This window comes from Dama dama, chromosome 5 (assembly GCF_033118175.1).
Source record: "Dama dama isolate Ldn47 chromosome 5, ASM3311817v1, whole genome shotgun sequence".
Classification (NCBI taxonomy): domain Eukaryota; kingdom Metazoa; phylum Chordata; class Mammalia; order Artiodactyla; family Cervidae; genus Dama; species Dama dama.
The window spans coordinates 58,822,964-58,838,762 of NC_083685.1; the positions used below are offsets into that span (position 1 = coordinate 58,822,964).

The 15,799-nt window shown below is 39.9% G+C and overlaps 1 protein-coding gene across 1 annotated transcript in view; it reads right to left on the reverse strand.

The window, feature by feature from the left end:
• TTC29 (tetratricopeptide repeat domain 29) overlaps positions 1-15,799 on the reverse strand; it is a 253,090-nt gene that overhangs the window by 199,569 nt on the left and 37,722 nt on the right. The window contains exons 5-6 of the mRNA XM_061140907.1: positions 12,164-12,387; positions 6,666-6,851 (exon numbers count right to left, since the gene is read on the reverse strand). Of these exons, the coding sequence (XP_060996890.1) occupies positions 6,666-6,851; positions 12,164-12,387 (410 nt within the window). The remainder of the gene's footprint in view (positions 1-6,665; positions 6,852-12,163; positions 12,388-15,799) is intronic.

Below are 15,799 nucleotides of genomic sequence, written 5' to 3' on the forward strand. Positions count from 1 at the left end.
AGTGAAAGTCACTCAGTCGTGTCTGACTCTTTGTGACCTCATAGACTATAAAGTTCATGGGATTCTCCAGGCCAGAATATTGGAGTGAGTAGCCATTCCCTTCTCCAGCGGATATTCCCAACCCAGGGATCAAACCCACGTCTCCCACACTGCAGGTGGATTCTCTACTTTCTGAGCCACCAGGGAAGCAAGAACCTGCCTGCAATGCAGGAGACCTGGGTTTGATTCCTGGGTCGGGAAGATCCCTTGGAGAATGAAATGGCAACCCACTCCAGTATGCTTGCCTGGAGAATCCTGTGGACAGAGGAGCCTGGAGGGTTACAGTCCATGATATCTCAAGAGTCAGACATGACTTAGTGACTAAACCACCACCAAATCCATGTACAAGACAAGAAAAGTGGGCTTCCAAATTCTACCCCACTCCATGAGATCAAGATGGTAAAGGGGACAGTCCTTTACAATGGTGTGTGTGTGTGTGTGTTAGTCCCTCAGCCGTATCTGACTCTTTGCGACCCCATGGACTGCAGCCCACCAGGCTCCTCGGTCAATAGAGCTCTTCAGGCAAGAAGAATGGAGTGGGTTGCCATGCCCTTCTCCAGGGGATCTTCCCAACCCAGGGATTGAACCCAGGTCTCCTTCATGGCAGGCAGATTCTTTACCACCTGAGGTACCAGGGAAGCCCATACAGTGGTGGCCTCCCGTGTTGGATCTGTCTTTCACTACTGGATGGTCTGGCAGAGGGGGAGCCATTCCACTGTACCTTCATAACACCACCCTCCTTCTGGTTCCTTCTGCCCCACTGGCAAACCCCACTGGAACACACCATCCAGAATTTGTCCAAAGAATTGGCTGTCAACAGTAAATCACAGGCCCTGAACTGAGCGAGTCAACCAGTACAACTCTTCTTCAGAAGTCCCAGTCACTAGGAGAATCTGGGGTCAACGCTGTGGGTCTGGGTCAGCCTTTACTCAATCCCTGTGCTACAGCTACAGATGAAGAACTTTGGAACCGGAAGATGTGCACTTCCTAAGCTGTTCCTACAAGGGCCTCCCCCTGCCTGTTCTCAGGGAAGATGATTAGCACCCGGTGGTCACCCAACATCTACTCTAATCATCCTTCTGTCTCCTGAGGCGTCCATATGAGTTGAAATGGAATAGATTGTTGGCAGAGTGAGAGATGCTGCTCGAAGCCAGCCCTCTTTAAATTGGGGGGAGATGGGACAGGACCAAGAGCTAGATAGAAATCAAGAGTTTCCTTGACCATTTCTAATCCTCTAGGTTAGCCCTCCCAGAAAACAGACTCAACCCTTACAAGACTCCAAGGAAACCGGCTAGTCTCAGTGCTAAGTTCATTAATTTGGTCAAAGGCAAGGCTTGGATTCAGATCCTAAATCAGTGGAAGCAAGGAAGGTAACAGCTGTTGGTTCCTGCTCAACTCTGAATGCTGATGTGCTCAGCCCCACCAGTTCTTTGCTTACCACCAATAAAGCTGCAACTGCAAGACTTGGATCCCAGTTCCCTGAACCAACAACTAAACAGTGACCTGGCAAGAGAGGACTGAAGTTAAGGTTCTGCCACATCATCTTGTTATTGGTCCCAGACCACACCCAGGGAGAAGCCTGGTACTTCCTTAATCACACGTCTTAGAAAACCATCTCTCTCCCAGGCTCTGACATCCAGCCCTGCCAGACCTCTGTGTGCTGCTCTAGAATGTCTGGGAATGTTTCCTACCAGCCCAGGGTCTGAGAACCTTCTCTAGTGCTCCACAGATGTGTTGTGAATGCTGCTTGTCCATCTGTCCTTCCAAGTAGGTGACAATTCTGAAAAAAGACACAGCCACTGATCTGCTACAAGTGTTTGTAAGGCCATGAGTACTCCATGCCTGCCACCCTAGCAGACATCTGAACTGGAGAATAGACAGCCAGCCCTGGGGTCAATGGAAGCCAGTCCACATTGCATACCAGCACCACCTTCAGCAGCAGTGGAGACTAGAGTTTGTGCTCTGGTCACACAGGGTACTTGTGGGCCGAACAATGGCCCCGACTGCACCCAGGTGCCCAGTCCCCATGACATGGTTTCTGCTCATCTTCATTTGCTCTTTAGTTCCCCGAGGGTGCTGGAGCCATGCCCTGGACTGCAGCCTGCTTCACTGCGCTGTGACAAACTGCCCTTTGCCATCTGCCGGCTGGTACCCCGCTTTAACCTGAACGGGCGCCCTGGAACCAGGAGGCTGCCACCTGCCTCTGGGCACAGCTGCCACCTAGCTGTTGCTGCGGGGCCTCCATGGGGCTTGTCTGGACCCATCAGGTCAGATATGCGGAAGCTACACACCATCACCTCAGGGGGACCCTGTGTTCAGGTGAGCCCTCATGGCACTCCAGTCCAATATTTTAAGTAGTCCTAGTTTATCCTCCTCATAAGTACATTGAACTTATGAATGAATGACTGAGCTTATGGACTTATGAGCTGAATCTCTAAAACTTTCATCAATATCAACTCTAATCATTTTATTAATCAGGCAATAAAGGCATGGGTCTTGTGGCCAATGAACTGATTAAGGGCATACAAAACTAGTTAAGATCTTTCAAAAAGGAGTTGCCAAAACACACACACACACACACACACAATCTAACTTAAGAATAGGTTTATAGACAAAATATTCTATTTATTATGGAATTTGGGTGCATTTTATCATGCTCTAGGGCAGGGCATCTAATTGTGAGTAGGCCACTGACCCGTGAATGTAATCTCACAGCAGTCCCACCCTGATCACATTTCCCAAACTCATTTTCACTCTCAGCTACTACGTTGATATGGTGCCATGGTTACTAATTGTATTAGTAATCATTAGTAAGTACCTCTAACATTTGTTGAATAACTGAATGAATAGAAGAATGAATAAATAAAGAAAACAATTAATAAATCCTCCAATACAAACATATCCACAGATTTTAAAAAATCAGAAATTGTTGATTCGTGGGTATTGAGATCCAGGTTTGCTAGATGAAAAAGTTCTGGAGACCAGAACTATTGTTACACAACAGTGAGAATACACTTAACACTACTGAACTCACCAATAGTTAGGATGGTAAATTCTATTATGTGTTTTTTACTGCAATAAATTAAAAAATATCATACCAAGTTTTAAAAATCAGAAATAAAATGTATAGAAAAGTTCAGAATATGTCTACGGTACCTATCTGAAACTCAATGAGGCCACTCTTAAACTTTCATCAGGGTAGCCCTGGCTTCTTCAGCTTTCATTTTCATATATTATTTGTTACTTCTTTCTTGAATTCTACTTTTTGGAGTCCATAATTGAAAGTTCCATTATTTGAATTCTCATAATTGGAGAATTTGATGGTTCCAGTTATAAAGACAAAATAAGACAAACAACATCTGAGGGATATACTTACAGTGGAGAACAAGAAAGTGCTAAATTATACTTTAGTGTATAATTTTCAGGAATTTTTACAGTTGAAAGCAAAGCAATTCTTGGTTTGCGTAGAGCAGTGGCTGCCAACACAGGCTCTGAAGCCAGCTGAGTCAACACTAGCCCCAGCCCTAACAAGCTCAATTTCTTTGTGCCACAGTTTCCTCATCTTCAAAACAAAGTTAATCATTTTTAAAAAGCTTAAAAAAGTATTTACCTCACTTATGAAATGAGAATAATCATTTTTAAAAGCTTATGCAAAGATTTTACTTTTGAATTTTACTTAAGCAAGAATTTATTCCATTTTTACAAACTGAGAAACTAAACTTTACTTTTAACAATAGGCTCTAGAGTTTTAACAAGTAACTTCTCAATTACAGTAAGTAATAACTCTTCAGTACATAATTCTATAATCACCTATGTATGATCCCCACATTCAAAAAACAACCACTGTTAAACACTTGGTTGGTACATAACACATACCAAATATATTTTACCTTGTGTTTGGATCTTATTTCCTCTTTAATGTACCATGAGCATTTTCTTAAACTGATATATATTTTGAGATTTCCTGGTGGCTCAGACAGTAAGAACCTGCCTGCAATGTGGGAGACCCAGGTTCGATCCCTGGGTTGGGAAGATCCCCAGCAGAAGGCAATGGCAGCATTCCAGTATTACTGCCTAGAGAATGCCAGGGACAGAGGAGCCTGGTGGGCTACTATCCATGGGGCTGCAGGGGTTGCAAAGAGTCAGACATGACTGTGCAACTAACATTTTCATATTAACTTTTCATACAATTTAGAATAAAATCCAGAGTCCTCTGCTTGGCCTACAAGCTCCCATGTGATCCCAGCCTCCTGGTTTAAACCTGGCTCCTCTCCTTTCATCCCCAACCTTCCTCATTGAGTTCCAGACAGTGCTGAGCCTTCCCTTTGCACTCCCTACATCCTCTCTCTAAAACCGCTTCCTCCAGGTTTTTACAAGGCTCACTCCCTCACCTTCTTCATGCCTCATCTTCTAAAAGGTGAACACTGTATGCAAAGTAGCAACTGCTATCTATTCCTTTGCCTTACTTTTCATCACAGCATTTACCACTACTTCGTATGTTACAATAGCTAGGAATGGTCAAGGCCTGTTTTTCCCAGTAGAATCTTAGTGTTGCAAGGAAAATATTTTGTCCATCTTGCTAGCTGTTTTATCTCTAGACATTAGGTACTAAACAAATACTTGCTAAACGAATGAATTTGGCTCTAATTTGTAATTTCATGACTGCACAGAACTCTGTTGTAGAGGTATTGCTTAATGTTGCTAATCCTTTGCTTTGAGACATCATAAATTGTACTGCAGGGACTTCTCTAGTGGTCTAGTGGTTTAAGACTCCATGCTCCCAAAGCAGGGGGCACCAGTTCAAACGCTGGTTGGGGAACTGACCTCCCACATGCCACAGGTGCAGCCAAAAAAAAAAAATTGTGTTTTTTTTTTTTTTTTTGCTATGGATATGCTCAAATATATTCTTTTAAAATACTCTTGGATTGTTCCTTCAAGGCGGAATTAATGCAGCAGCTTCCTATCCATTCCCCCTCCTCCTCCCATGGGGTGTCTCACAGTGAGACTCCTATCGCACTCCTCTCCTTAGACTGAAGGGACAGACGCCCAAACTCTGAACGCCGGCACGTCTCCAGTTTGCCTTTCCATACACTCAGTCCCCGTCACTGCTCAGAAATATACTTGCCACTTTAACCAAGTTGCTGCACCTATCATTTCCTCTAATTTTGCTTTGGTCTATGTAGTTCCATTTACAGAATATATTCCTGTTTCTTTACCTGCCTAAATCATACCCATCTTTCATGTCCCCCACAAGCCCCTTCTTCTTTTTTTTTTTCTTTATTTACATCTTATCTTTTTTTTTCTTGGCCTCTCTGTGTACCATGTGGATCTAGTTCCCCAACCAGGGATCAAACCTGTGCCCCCTTGCATTTGGAACCTGGCGTCTTAGCCATTGGACTACCAGTGAAGTCCTCCCCACACCAGTTCCTTCTGGTTCCATCTTGCCTTCCTTGAATCTAGGACCTATGATCTCTCACTTCTTTGAATGGTTCTGCTCTTCATACCTATCACCCAAGACAGCCCTTGACCATCAGCCACGTTCCAGTACCTACCATGCTGTAGAATACAATGTGCAATCTCCTGAGGCACGAAAGCCTTTTCTCCCCTCCTTTCTCAAAGTCCTAGGCAGTTCTAGCCATAAAACAGCAAATATTTTCTAACTTAACCCTATTGCCCAAAACTCTCGTGGAAATGAGAGTGCTCTAAGGGGAGAAATAGAATTATTTCTGATCAAATATTTTCATCTTCCCATATATTTGGTTTGTAAATGATCTAACCACTCACTATTCTTCCACAAATAACTTTAATTCTTAAATTTCTACTCATAATCCTTATTAAACCACCATAAGAAATATGTTTCTGATGAATTTGTGGTTTTGTCTCAGACTTTGGCTTGTCTTAATTTAATATTATTAAGCATGACATTATTTATAAAGAAACATTTCCTTCAGAAATTATTATAAAACCACAACAAGGGGTATCTGAGTTATAGAGATTGTATACATGGGATTTGGCAAGTTAGGAAAATCACCATATGTGCCTTTCCTCTTTCCCATTTTCAAACATGAGAAATCAAGTTAAAATGAATGAAAAGGTCTATACGAAAGGAAAGATAACTTGAAACGGTGCAATGTGGATGAAGGATGTACTTGGAAGACTGGGAAGAAGTTTTCTCTCCATGATGATGCTGCTGGGAACTCTAGGCTGAGTGCTCAGCTGGGGTATGAGTGTAGCAATACAGAGGCTGAGTCCAAAGTCACATCCTTTTGCTTTTTAATCTGAATAACTTACATTCTTCCCAGGTGGCACAGTGGTAAAGAATCCACCTGCCAAGGCAGGAGACGCAAGAGGCTCAATTCAATTCCTGGATCAGAAAGATCCCCTGGGTGAGGAAATGGCATCCCACTCCAGTATTCTTGCCTGGAGTATCCCATGGACAGAGGAGCCTGGCAGGCTACACAGTCCATGGGGTAGCAAAGAGTTGGACACCACTGAGCACACAGCACACACAACTCACATTCTTACACCAAGCCTTGGGTCTTTTTCTCCACCCTTACATGCTTTCTGGTTGCCTGGACTCAAGAGTCTCCAAAGCCCCTAGGGCAGCCTGGCAAAAGGCTACTCACCATCTTCCTCGAAGAGCAGCCCCATATGTCCATGCGCCTCAGCTTCCTTCTTCCCACCATCAATTTTGATGACTTGGGCAATCTTAAAACATCGTTCGTAGAAGTGGTTTCTTACCCACTTGTCTTCAGAATTATTGAAGTAACAGGCCAGAGCATACAAGTTATTATAGACCTCTTCAAAGTATTCTTCAAAGAGAGAAAAACATCAGAAAATGCATTAGAAAAATGTCTCAAGGCACATCTCTTCAAATGGCAAACCAATATAGTGACATATAGTTTCTATTTTTCTTTAAAAGCGTGATTAACTATTTAAAAACTGGAAATGTAAAAATTAATGTGTTTTAACTATTAAACTAGTTATATTAATTAAAGGATGTACACATGAGAAAAACAACAACAACAAAATCTTTTGAAGAGCTTAGACTGATATACTCTTTGGTTGAAATAGTAGTCTTCATATAAGACAAAAAGCAGAATGGTGCCTGCTAGCAATGGGCTAGGTTCTTTTGGAATAAATGAGTGTATGGTATCAGCAAGTACTTATCCCACTGAAGATTTGAAAAGTATTTAGAGATTCCAGAGAAAGCAACGTGTCCTAACCATGGCAAAAAGATAAAGGAAGAAAGCAGATGAAATCTAAAAAATCAAGGTATTTTCACCCAAAAGAAAAAGCAAGCATGCAGCTTATAGACAGACACAAGAAATGATGATCACTGTATGTTCCATACACTTAACAGCACCATTTCTGACAGTACAAGTTACTAGCAACATTAAGAAACAGTGGATTTCTAGCATTATCTTTTCTATGAGTATCTTCTTCTGCTGAAAATGTGTTACTACTACTCACCCCTCTCACTCAGAAAGTTACCAGTTTATTAGTTGTCAGTTTATTAAATCCCTCTTTTTCCCCCTAAAGTGGCAAATATCTGACCTATTTGTACACAAAAAACTATACTGATAAACTGTAAATCAGTCTTACAAACTCCACTGCAAACAGTCATAAACTTAAACAAAAATGTTTGTGCTATACTGTGCTTCAGTCTTGTAGATTTCATTCTATTGGTGGACATGAACAAATTCATAATCTTTGCCTTTCTTTGCATTTGTGCTTAAAAACACAGTCATAAATAAATGGTAGGCTATGGATTACCCTTCTGAGGACTTTTTACAGCAATCACTATCTGTTGTAATTAAATGATATTAATTGCTCACTACTATCAGAAGTGTCAATCTATATACGCCTGAAAGAATTACAATTATGAAAAGTGTTTATATATTGCCCATTGGTACTCCTATACGATTAAAGTCAAAAAGCTCAGAAAAAATTGACACTAGGCTGATTACAACAAAAATTAACTTTTGAAAGCTGTATATAAGTCACTCCAGTGTTCCCAAAGAAACTTAAGACCTACGTAACACCAGCTTTTACACACCACGAGTGTGCTGTGCAGTGCTCACTCACCCAATTGTGTCCAACTCTTCGCAAACCCATGCAGCCTGCCAGGCTCCTCTGTCCAAGGAGACTTTCCAGGCAAGAATACTGGAAAGTGCAAGTGAAAGTCGCTCATCCATGTCTGACTCTTTGCAACCCCTTGGACTAGTCCATGGAATTCTCCAGGCCATAATAATGGGGTGGGTAGCCTTTCCCTTCTCCAGGGGATTTTTCCAACCCAGGGATCAAACTCAGGTCTCCTACATTGCAGGCTGATCCTTTACGAGCCGAGCCACAAAGGAAGCCCAAGAATATTAAAGTGGGTGGCCATTTCCTCCTCCTGGAGATCTTCTTGACCCAGGGATCTAATCCACATCTCTTGCATCTCCTGCATCGGTGGGTGGATTCTTTATCACTATGCCACCCAGGAAATCGCTGCTTCATAATTCCATAGGACATTAAGATTTATCTCAAAATAAGTTTTAGAACTAAAAATTAAAGTTAAAATACATTCTCCCTATTCCCCAGTTTTGAAGGAACTGGAGATTCTGTAGAGACTTTCTGCCTTTTAAGGTTATTCACAATATGCAATAGCTTAGGTTGAAAAGTAGGAGGTGAAATCCTGAGCAATTTACTTAAAACAAATACTCTCATTTCAGAACTGACTTCTCTTGTGCTGTATCTTTCCATTCTGGACCTGTGCCTAATATGAATATAGCATTAAAATCTGTTTTGTAATATTTTATATTCTTTCTCATATACAGTGATTGAAAGTGAAAGTGAAAGTGAAGTCACTCAGTCATGTCCCACTCTTTGCAACCGCATGGACTGTAGCCTGCCAGGTTCCTCCACCCATGGGATTTTCCAGGCAAGAATAATGGAGTGGGTTTCCATTTCCTTTTCCAGAGGATCTTCCCGACCCAGGGATCGAACACTGGTCTCCCACACCGCAGACAGACTCTTTACCATCTGAGCCACCAGGGAAGCCCATATATATAATGATTAGAGAGCTGCTATTTTTAAAACCTGTAAATAAAACATTTCATATCTTCCATTTTAAAACGTCATACAAAGAGCTTTTAAAAAAGATATATGCAAACCTAAAATAATTTTCTGTTTTTCAGTAATTAAGCTTTAATAGAAAAGCATTTCCAATATTTGATAAAGTTTTTGGTTTTGCTTAGAAGCTATTTAGATTACATATTTAAAGACTACTTGTCAGCTAAGCTTTCTTGTATGGAAAAATGGAAAGTTTTGAACCTCTGAATAATCCAAATACATGGTTTATACCCTTTACATCCTAAGCAGCCTTTTCTCCTTGCCTGCACATTTCTTCAAATTTTCAGCAGGTATATTAATAAGATGAAAATCAATTTTATTGTTGATTTATTCTTTAGACCAATATTCACTATACTACCTTAAAAGGAGATCTCATGATGAAACGAATTTGGAAAATGCTCCTACTAATTTCTCTCTTTTGGTGAAACACACAACACATTAACATGTCAAAGGCTCTGATAAGTCCTGCAATAAACCAACCTGCTTAATGTATATGTTAATTCACAGAGTTGTTTCTCAAACTTATTTCCCTAGACACTCACTTTTGCTTTTCTTCACATAAACTGTATAAACATCCAGTGGGACTCTGCTTGAGTAAAACATACTTTGGGTATCTTAAATAAATGTTATTAATGAAAAAAAATTGCTGCTTAACCCTTGACAATAATTTAAAGTCAAGTGTAAATAATGTTTGAATTATCTATTGATTCGGTTACCCATTACCATTATTGCCATCTCTTCCTCAGCCCCATGGGGCACCAGGCCCTAATCATGTTACAGATGGTACAGAGATGATTCATATTGGGTCATATAAGAAAGATATCAGGGACAAAGAAATACTTTGTAACAAATGGAAAATAATACAAAAAGAATGACTGGCTTCCTTTAAACACTTCTTTGCTATAAAACAGAAAGTGATATTTTGAAAAATAATTTAAATAACTCTAGGTTTCTGCTCTGTGAGTCTCAAGAGACAGAACTGACCCGAGATGACTATTGTTAGTGCCATAGCTTTGATTAAATGAACTTCATTGTGACCCTAGAGTGATGGTCTTTCCAATGAGAAGCAATGAGAATACTCAGAGATACGACGCTGCTTCAAGATAATTGTCTCAGATTCCACAACCATATGGGGTGAAATCATCCAGGAACTATTAACAGATTTCTATATTCTAGATTAAGTGTGTGGTATACATGGGTTTTAAGATTTAGAATTAATTCAAGTTAATAAGAGTTTCTGTACATATTCCCTGTACTACTTTCTAGGACATTCTTAAATCTTAAATAGTTTTTCTCATATAAAGTTCATGTGTTAAATTTGAAAAAATTACACATTTGTTTTTAAAGAAGCATATAAATGTTTACTTTTCCTTCAACTGATGCATTTCCAATAATGTTTTTTTGCAATAATTTTAATTTTTTGTATTTTAACCAGGCAAAACCCACAGCATTTTGAAGTCAATAACCCTACAGAAGAGTTGTTCTGAGCAAGAAGTAATTTTATTCCATTTATCAAATAGAACCTTAGTTACCATGAACATGTGACAAACTACTCAGTAAGAAAAATATTTCATTACTTGTACATGTGTATAAGACATTGGCTGTTATGAAGCTTGGACTTTTTAAATTTTGGGGATTGGAAAATCATTTAATTTATATATAACATAGTTACTTTTTCAAATAAAGTATTACAAAGTAAAAGTTTTCTACCTTCAAATAGATTATTTAGCATTCTAGTTTCTTTATAATTATAAAATGCCTTATAAGTTTCTTTTATGATACTTTATGACTACTGATGTATTTGGCCTAAATTTATGCTATTATGCTACTAAAATGAATGCTTCTATTTAAAATGTTTAGTGAATCAAATTAATTCAACTTGAAAAAAAAGACTTATGAACAAATTTTATCTTGATCAATTCTATTTTCAGTGTAAATATCACCTCAGAATTTGGGGCTGATAACTTTTTTTACAATAGCATTTTAAAATTTCAAACAGTTAATTTCTTGAGAACTTATATGTAAATCACATTTTAAAATTCACCAAAGGACTCTTTTTAAAGTCAATTCTGTAGTTAAATATTTTCATTATACAAATAATCACCTCTTATCTACATATACACACATGCACACACAAGTTCACTTATGTATTATACTATACAATGAAATAGAGACATTTTCATGGTGGAACTTAGAGCTTCTCTTTTTGAGTCCTATGGTATTTTCACACAAAAAAGTCAAAGAAGAAGATAATTCTTTGAAGATACCAAATGTATATGCCAAATTTTGGGATTTCCTTTCTTTAATTGTATAAAATGACCAATTTTGAACATGTAACTAAGAAATACTTATGACAATGATATCAGTATAACTGTAGTAGAGAGAAAAATATTTTCTTTAATACTTGAAACATATTGACCTTCTGGAAAACTTTACAATATCAAAAAAGGAATTAATGAGATCACACATTAAAATGATGTGATGGAAAATAAAAAATTACAATTTTATTCATAACTGTGGATTACAGACTTTTCCTGTCTCCTCACAATTCACTAATAAAAATTCTCTGATAGAAATCTTAAGGATATTCCATTCTATAAATACTAGAAAATAAGTATAACTGGCAAATCACCATACTCTGCAAAGGGCTCCTCAGTGAAAGTCAATATTCAGATTAAGTATAAAGAAAAAAAACTATATAAAGATGTATAATTAATAATACCAAAGATTTTAATACATTGGGAAGCCCTGGAGATGTTACTAGGTGCTATTTATTTATTGTCTACCCAGGCTTAGAGTGACATCCCCAGGATGGCCGTGTGTCTGGGCACTCTTGTGAGTCAGCATTCTCTACTGTTCATTCCATGAAGACGCTTAGCTGACTAGGCTGAATTGTGCTGCGGCGTCCTACTGTCTTAAATTCACATATGAAGCGGTTTGGAACTTGCCCTCAGGGGCTCCCTGCTCTGGTTTCTGCAGTGCTGCTTCCCCAAACCCCTCCACGTACCTTTCCTTTCAGCTGTCTCAGCCCTGGTCAGGTAGTAGTAGAAGTGATCCAGCTTGTCGGGCTGCTCTTCCAGGGGTCTCTGTGCCCAGGAGAGGGATCGGACCCTCGCAGCCTCCCTCAGGGCATCCCACTTCTCTGCCAGAGCGAAGAGCTCGGTAAAGGACTTATGATAACCATCCCGCAGCATGTCCACACAGACGTTCTTCTTGTACGAGTTCCGGTAACTGGGAATAAGAATCAGAACACTGAACTCATTATGTTAATCCTTCAAATCTTTTGATTTTTTGATCCTATAATAATTAAAGGTTGGATCATGCTGGCTCTTTTTTTTTTTCCCCTCAGTGAAAGGGTTGAAAACTATCTTGACCTCAAACACTTATAAGTGAATAACTCCAGTTTAATGAAAGATGCCAAGAGCTATCTAAATATGGTAATTTTAGGGAAATTACATTATAAATATTATCAGTTCCAGAGCTGAGCTCCTTTTGATGAGGACAAATAAGCTAGTTGACAGATGTCTCAGTCCATTTGGGCTGATGTAGCAGAGTGTGCAGTCCATGGGGTCGCAAAGAGTCAGACCTGACTGAGTGACTGAACAACAACAGAATACTACTAACTGAGTAGCTTATAAACAACTGAAATTTATTGCTCACAGTTCTGGAGGCCAGAAGTCTAAGATCAAGGCTCCAGGAAGGCTGCCCTTCCTGGTTCACAGCCTGAACTTTCTAGTCGTGTCCTCACATAATGTAAGAAGCTAGAGCACTCTCTGGAGTCTCTTTTATAAGAGCACTAATGCTATTCATGAGTGCCCCACCCTCATGACCTAATCACCTTCTAAAAACCCCATTTACCTACACTTCCAGGGACTGGGATTTCAATATATGAATTTTAGGAACACAACTCTCAGACCACAGCAATTGACAATATCCATAAATACTTAATAAGTTAGCCTCCCACCAAAACAACACAAAAAGCCAGTAAGGCAAACAAAATTTAAATGTGTCACTGAATGTCACAACAAAGCTCTATTAAGTGGTTTCCCTGTATGTTATGAAGGTTCATTCATTTCTTCATTTATGCAGAAAGAGTTTATGGATATCTCTTGCTAAATATATTTTTTAAGTTATATTCAGTTAGACTTAAGTTAATGACTTGTTAGATTATGACTTCACTTCTAACAATAATAAATCATATGCAAAGAGATAGAATGACAATTGACTGTTGTTGTTGTTTTTTGGTCACTCAGTCATGTCTGACACTTTGCAACCCCATGGACTGCAGCACTCCCAGGCTTCCCTGTCCATCACCATCTCATGTCTATTGAATTGGTGATCCCATTCAATCATCTCATCCTCTGTCATCCTCTTTTCCTCCCGCCTTCAATCTTTCCCAGCATCAGGGTCTTTTCTAATGAATCAGCTCTTTGCATTAGGTGGCCAAAGCATTGGAGTTTCAGCTTCAGCATCAGTCCTTCCAATGAATATTCATGGTTGATTTCCTTTAGGATTGACTGGTCTCATCTCCTTGCAGATCAAATACACTATTCAAACAATTGAATAGTATATTTATCTATTCAATCAATAGCTATTGAGCTTCCTATTAAGTGCCAGGCACTGTTCTAGATCAAATAGATTCAATACCCTTGTGAAGTGTATATTCTAGTAGAAGAACACAGTCAACAGATAAGTAAACAAATCATAAAAAATTTCAGAGCATGAACATTGCTATATAGGAAATAAACAGGGCTATGGAATAATAGATGTGTTGGGGTTATTATTCTACTAAGCAAGTAATCAGAAGCCAAATGATATCACTTTATACTAATTACCTTACATTTTTAAATAGGGGACAATTAAATATTTAGAACTGATGAGATGTGATATTACTATCAATAAGCATTTCAGTGTGGAGTGGTGACAATCTAGAATTAGAACCCCTGAGGTTCAGGCCATTTCTTCCTAACTTTTCTGGACTTCACTTCTTCTCATCTGTGAAACATGTATACTAATCTGTGCTATACCTATATCACAGGATTCTTCTAAGAACCAAGCAAAATTATGCATGTGAAGATTCTCTGAGAAACATGAAATCTGACAACAGACTCACCCTACAGAGTTTAAAAAGCAAACAAAACAAAAATGCCCAGGTGCCATACACCCAGAATTTGTTACTCAGTGGATCAGCTTTGCTCTAGAACTAAATACATACAGTGATGAGTAGATGAGTGGGAAAAGGGAAGGTAAAAAAGGGGGAGGGCAGGACCCATATTGTGGAGACCTCAGAGTACAGTAAGTAGTTTGGACTCCAAGCTAGGAGTGGGATAGAGTCATAGAAGTGTTTGAGTCTGGGAAGTCATAGAAGTGTTTGAGTCTGGGAAATGACTCAGTGAGATTGTATTGGGTTGGCCAAAAAATTATTTTGGGTACATGGAAAAACTGTAAGCTACATGGAAAAACTCAAACAAACATTTTGGCCAACCCAATATATTAGAAAAATTACTTGAAGTGGATTCCCAACTGAACTGCAATCCTCCTCAACCTAGTGGCCAATGCAAGGCACCTATTGTTATAGGACTAGTCCATAAAGAGAGTAAGGAAACCATATTTCCAGGTCCACAAGTCAAAGGCCACCATCTTGTCAAACTGATGACCAAAAATATTTGAAACGGAGAAGAGAGAAGCAATCACAGATTTTTGCTTCTGCCTTCTGGCCGAGAGTGTGGAGAAGGAAAGCATGAGATGTAAGGAGAATCAGGTTGTGTCTCTCCCTACGCACGCCCACCCCCCCAATCCCAACACAGGGCATGGAAAGGCAGCAAAAGTCACTGCAGCCAGTTTACTAGCAGAAGAAAACCAGAACCAGCCCACGTGATGTCCCATGGCCCCTGGACAGTATGGACCAAAGACCATAAATTGTCTGGTGACCTCCATGTGTGACATCAAAGTTAATGGGAAGAGAGGGCTGGTGTGTCTGCCACAATGTCACTGGCCCTAGCAAGGGCATGTGTGCTAAAAGGCTGTCGGACGTGCTGCCCACTGGGGACTGAATGGGGACACAGCTGTAACTCTGTGAGTAAGAAGCACCGGGTGCTACTGAAAGAGTCAGGTCAGCACATTTCGAGAGCTGACAGGAAAGGATGAATCAAGTGCATCAGTGACAGAGTCCGGGGCAGCACCCCAGAGGTTAGGAACCCATTCAACTCCAAGGAAGAGAAAACCCGGCTCATGGTGCCTTCGAAACTAGAAGTTTGTACTGCTCACAGCACAAGATGCCTAAAGGTAGGCAGCTGTTAGCCTTGGTTCCATGGCCTGGCAAGTTCAAGGCCTGTGCTTCAGGGATTATTTTCTTCCTGTCCTTGGTCACTGGAGGGCTGCCCCAGTCCAGACATCATGTCCACCTTCCAGGCAAGAAGAAATGGGATAGGCGGGTGACATCAGCTGTGTCTTTCTCTATTATTGGGAATACTTTTATTCCTGAAACTGCTATTGGAATCCCACTTTGTTCCACTGGTGAGAACCGTGTCACATGGCCATCCCTGGCTGCAAAGACTAGAAAAACAAATGTCCTGCATGTCTGGAGGCACGTTATGGCCCCAGATGAAACTGGAATTGTGTTAGCAAAGAAAGCAGAAATGGA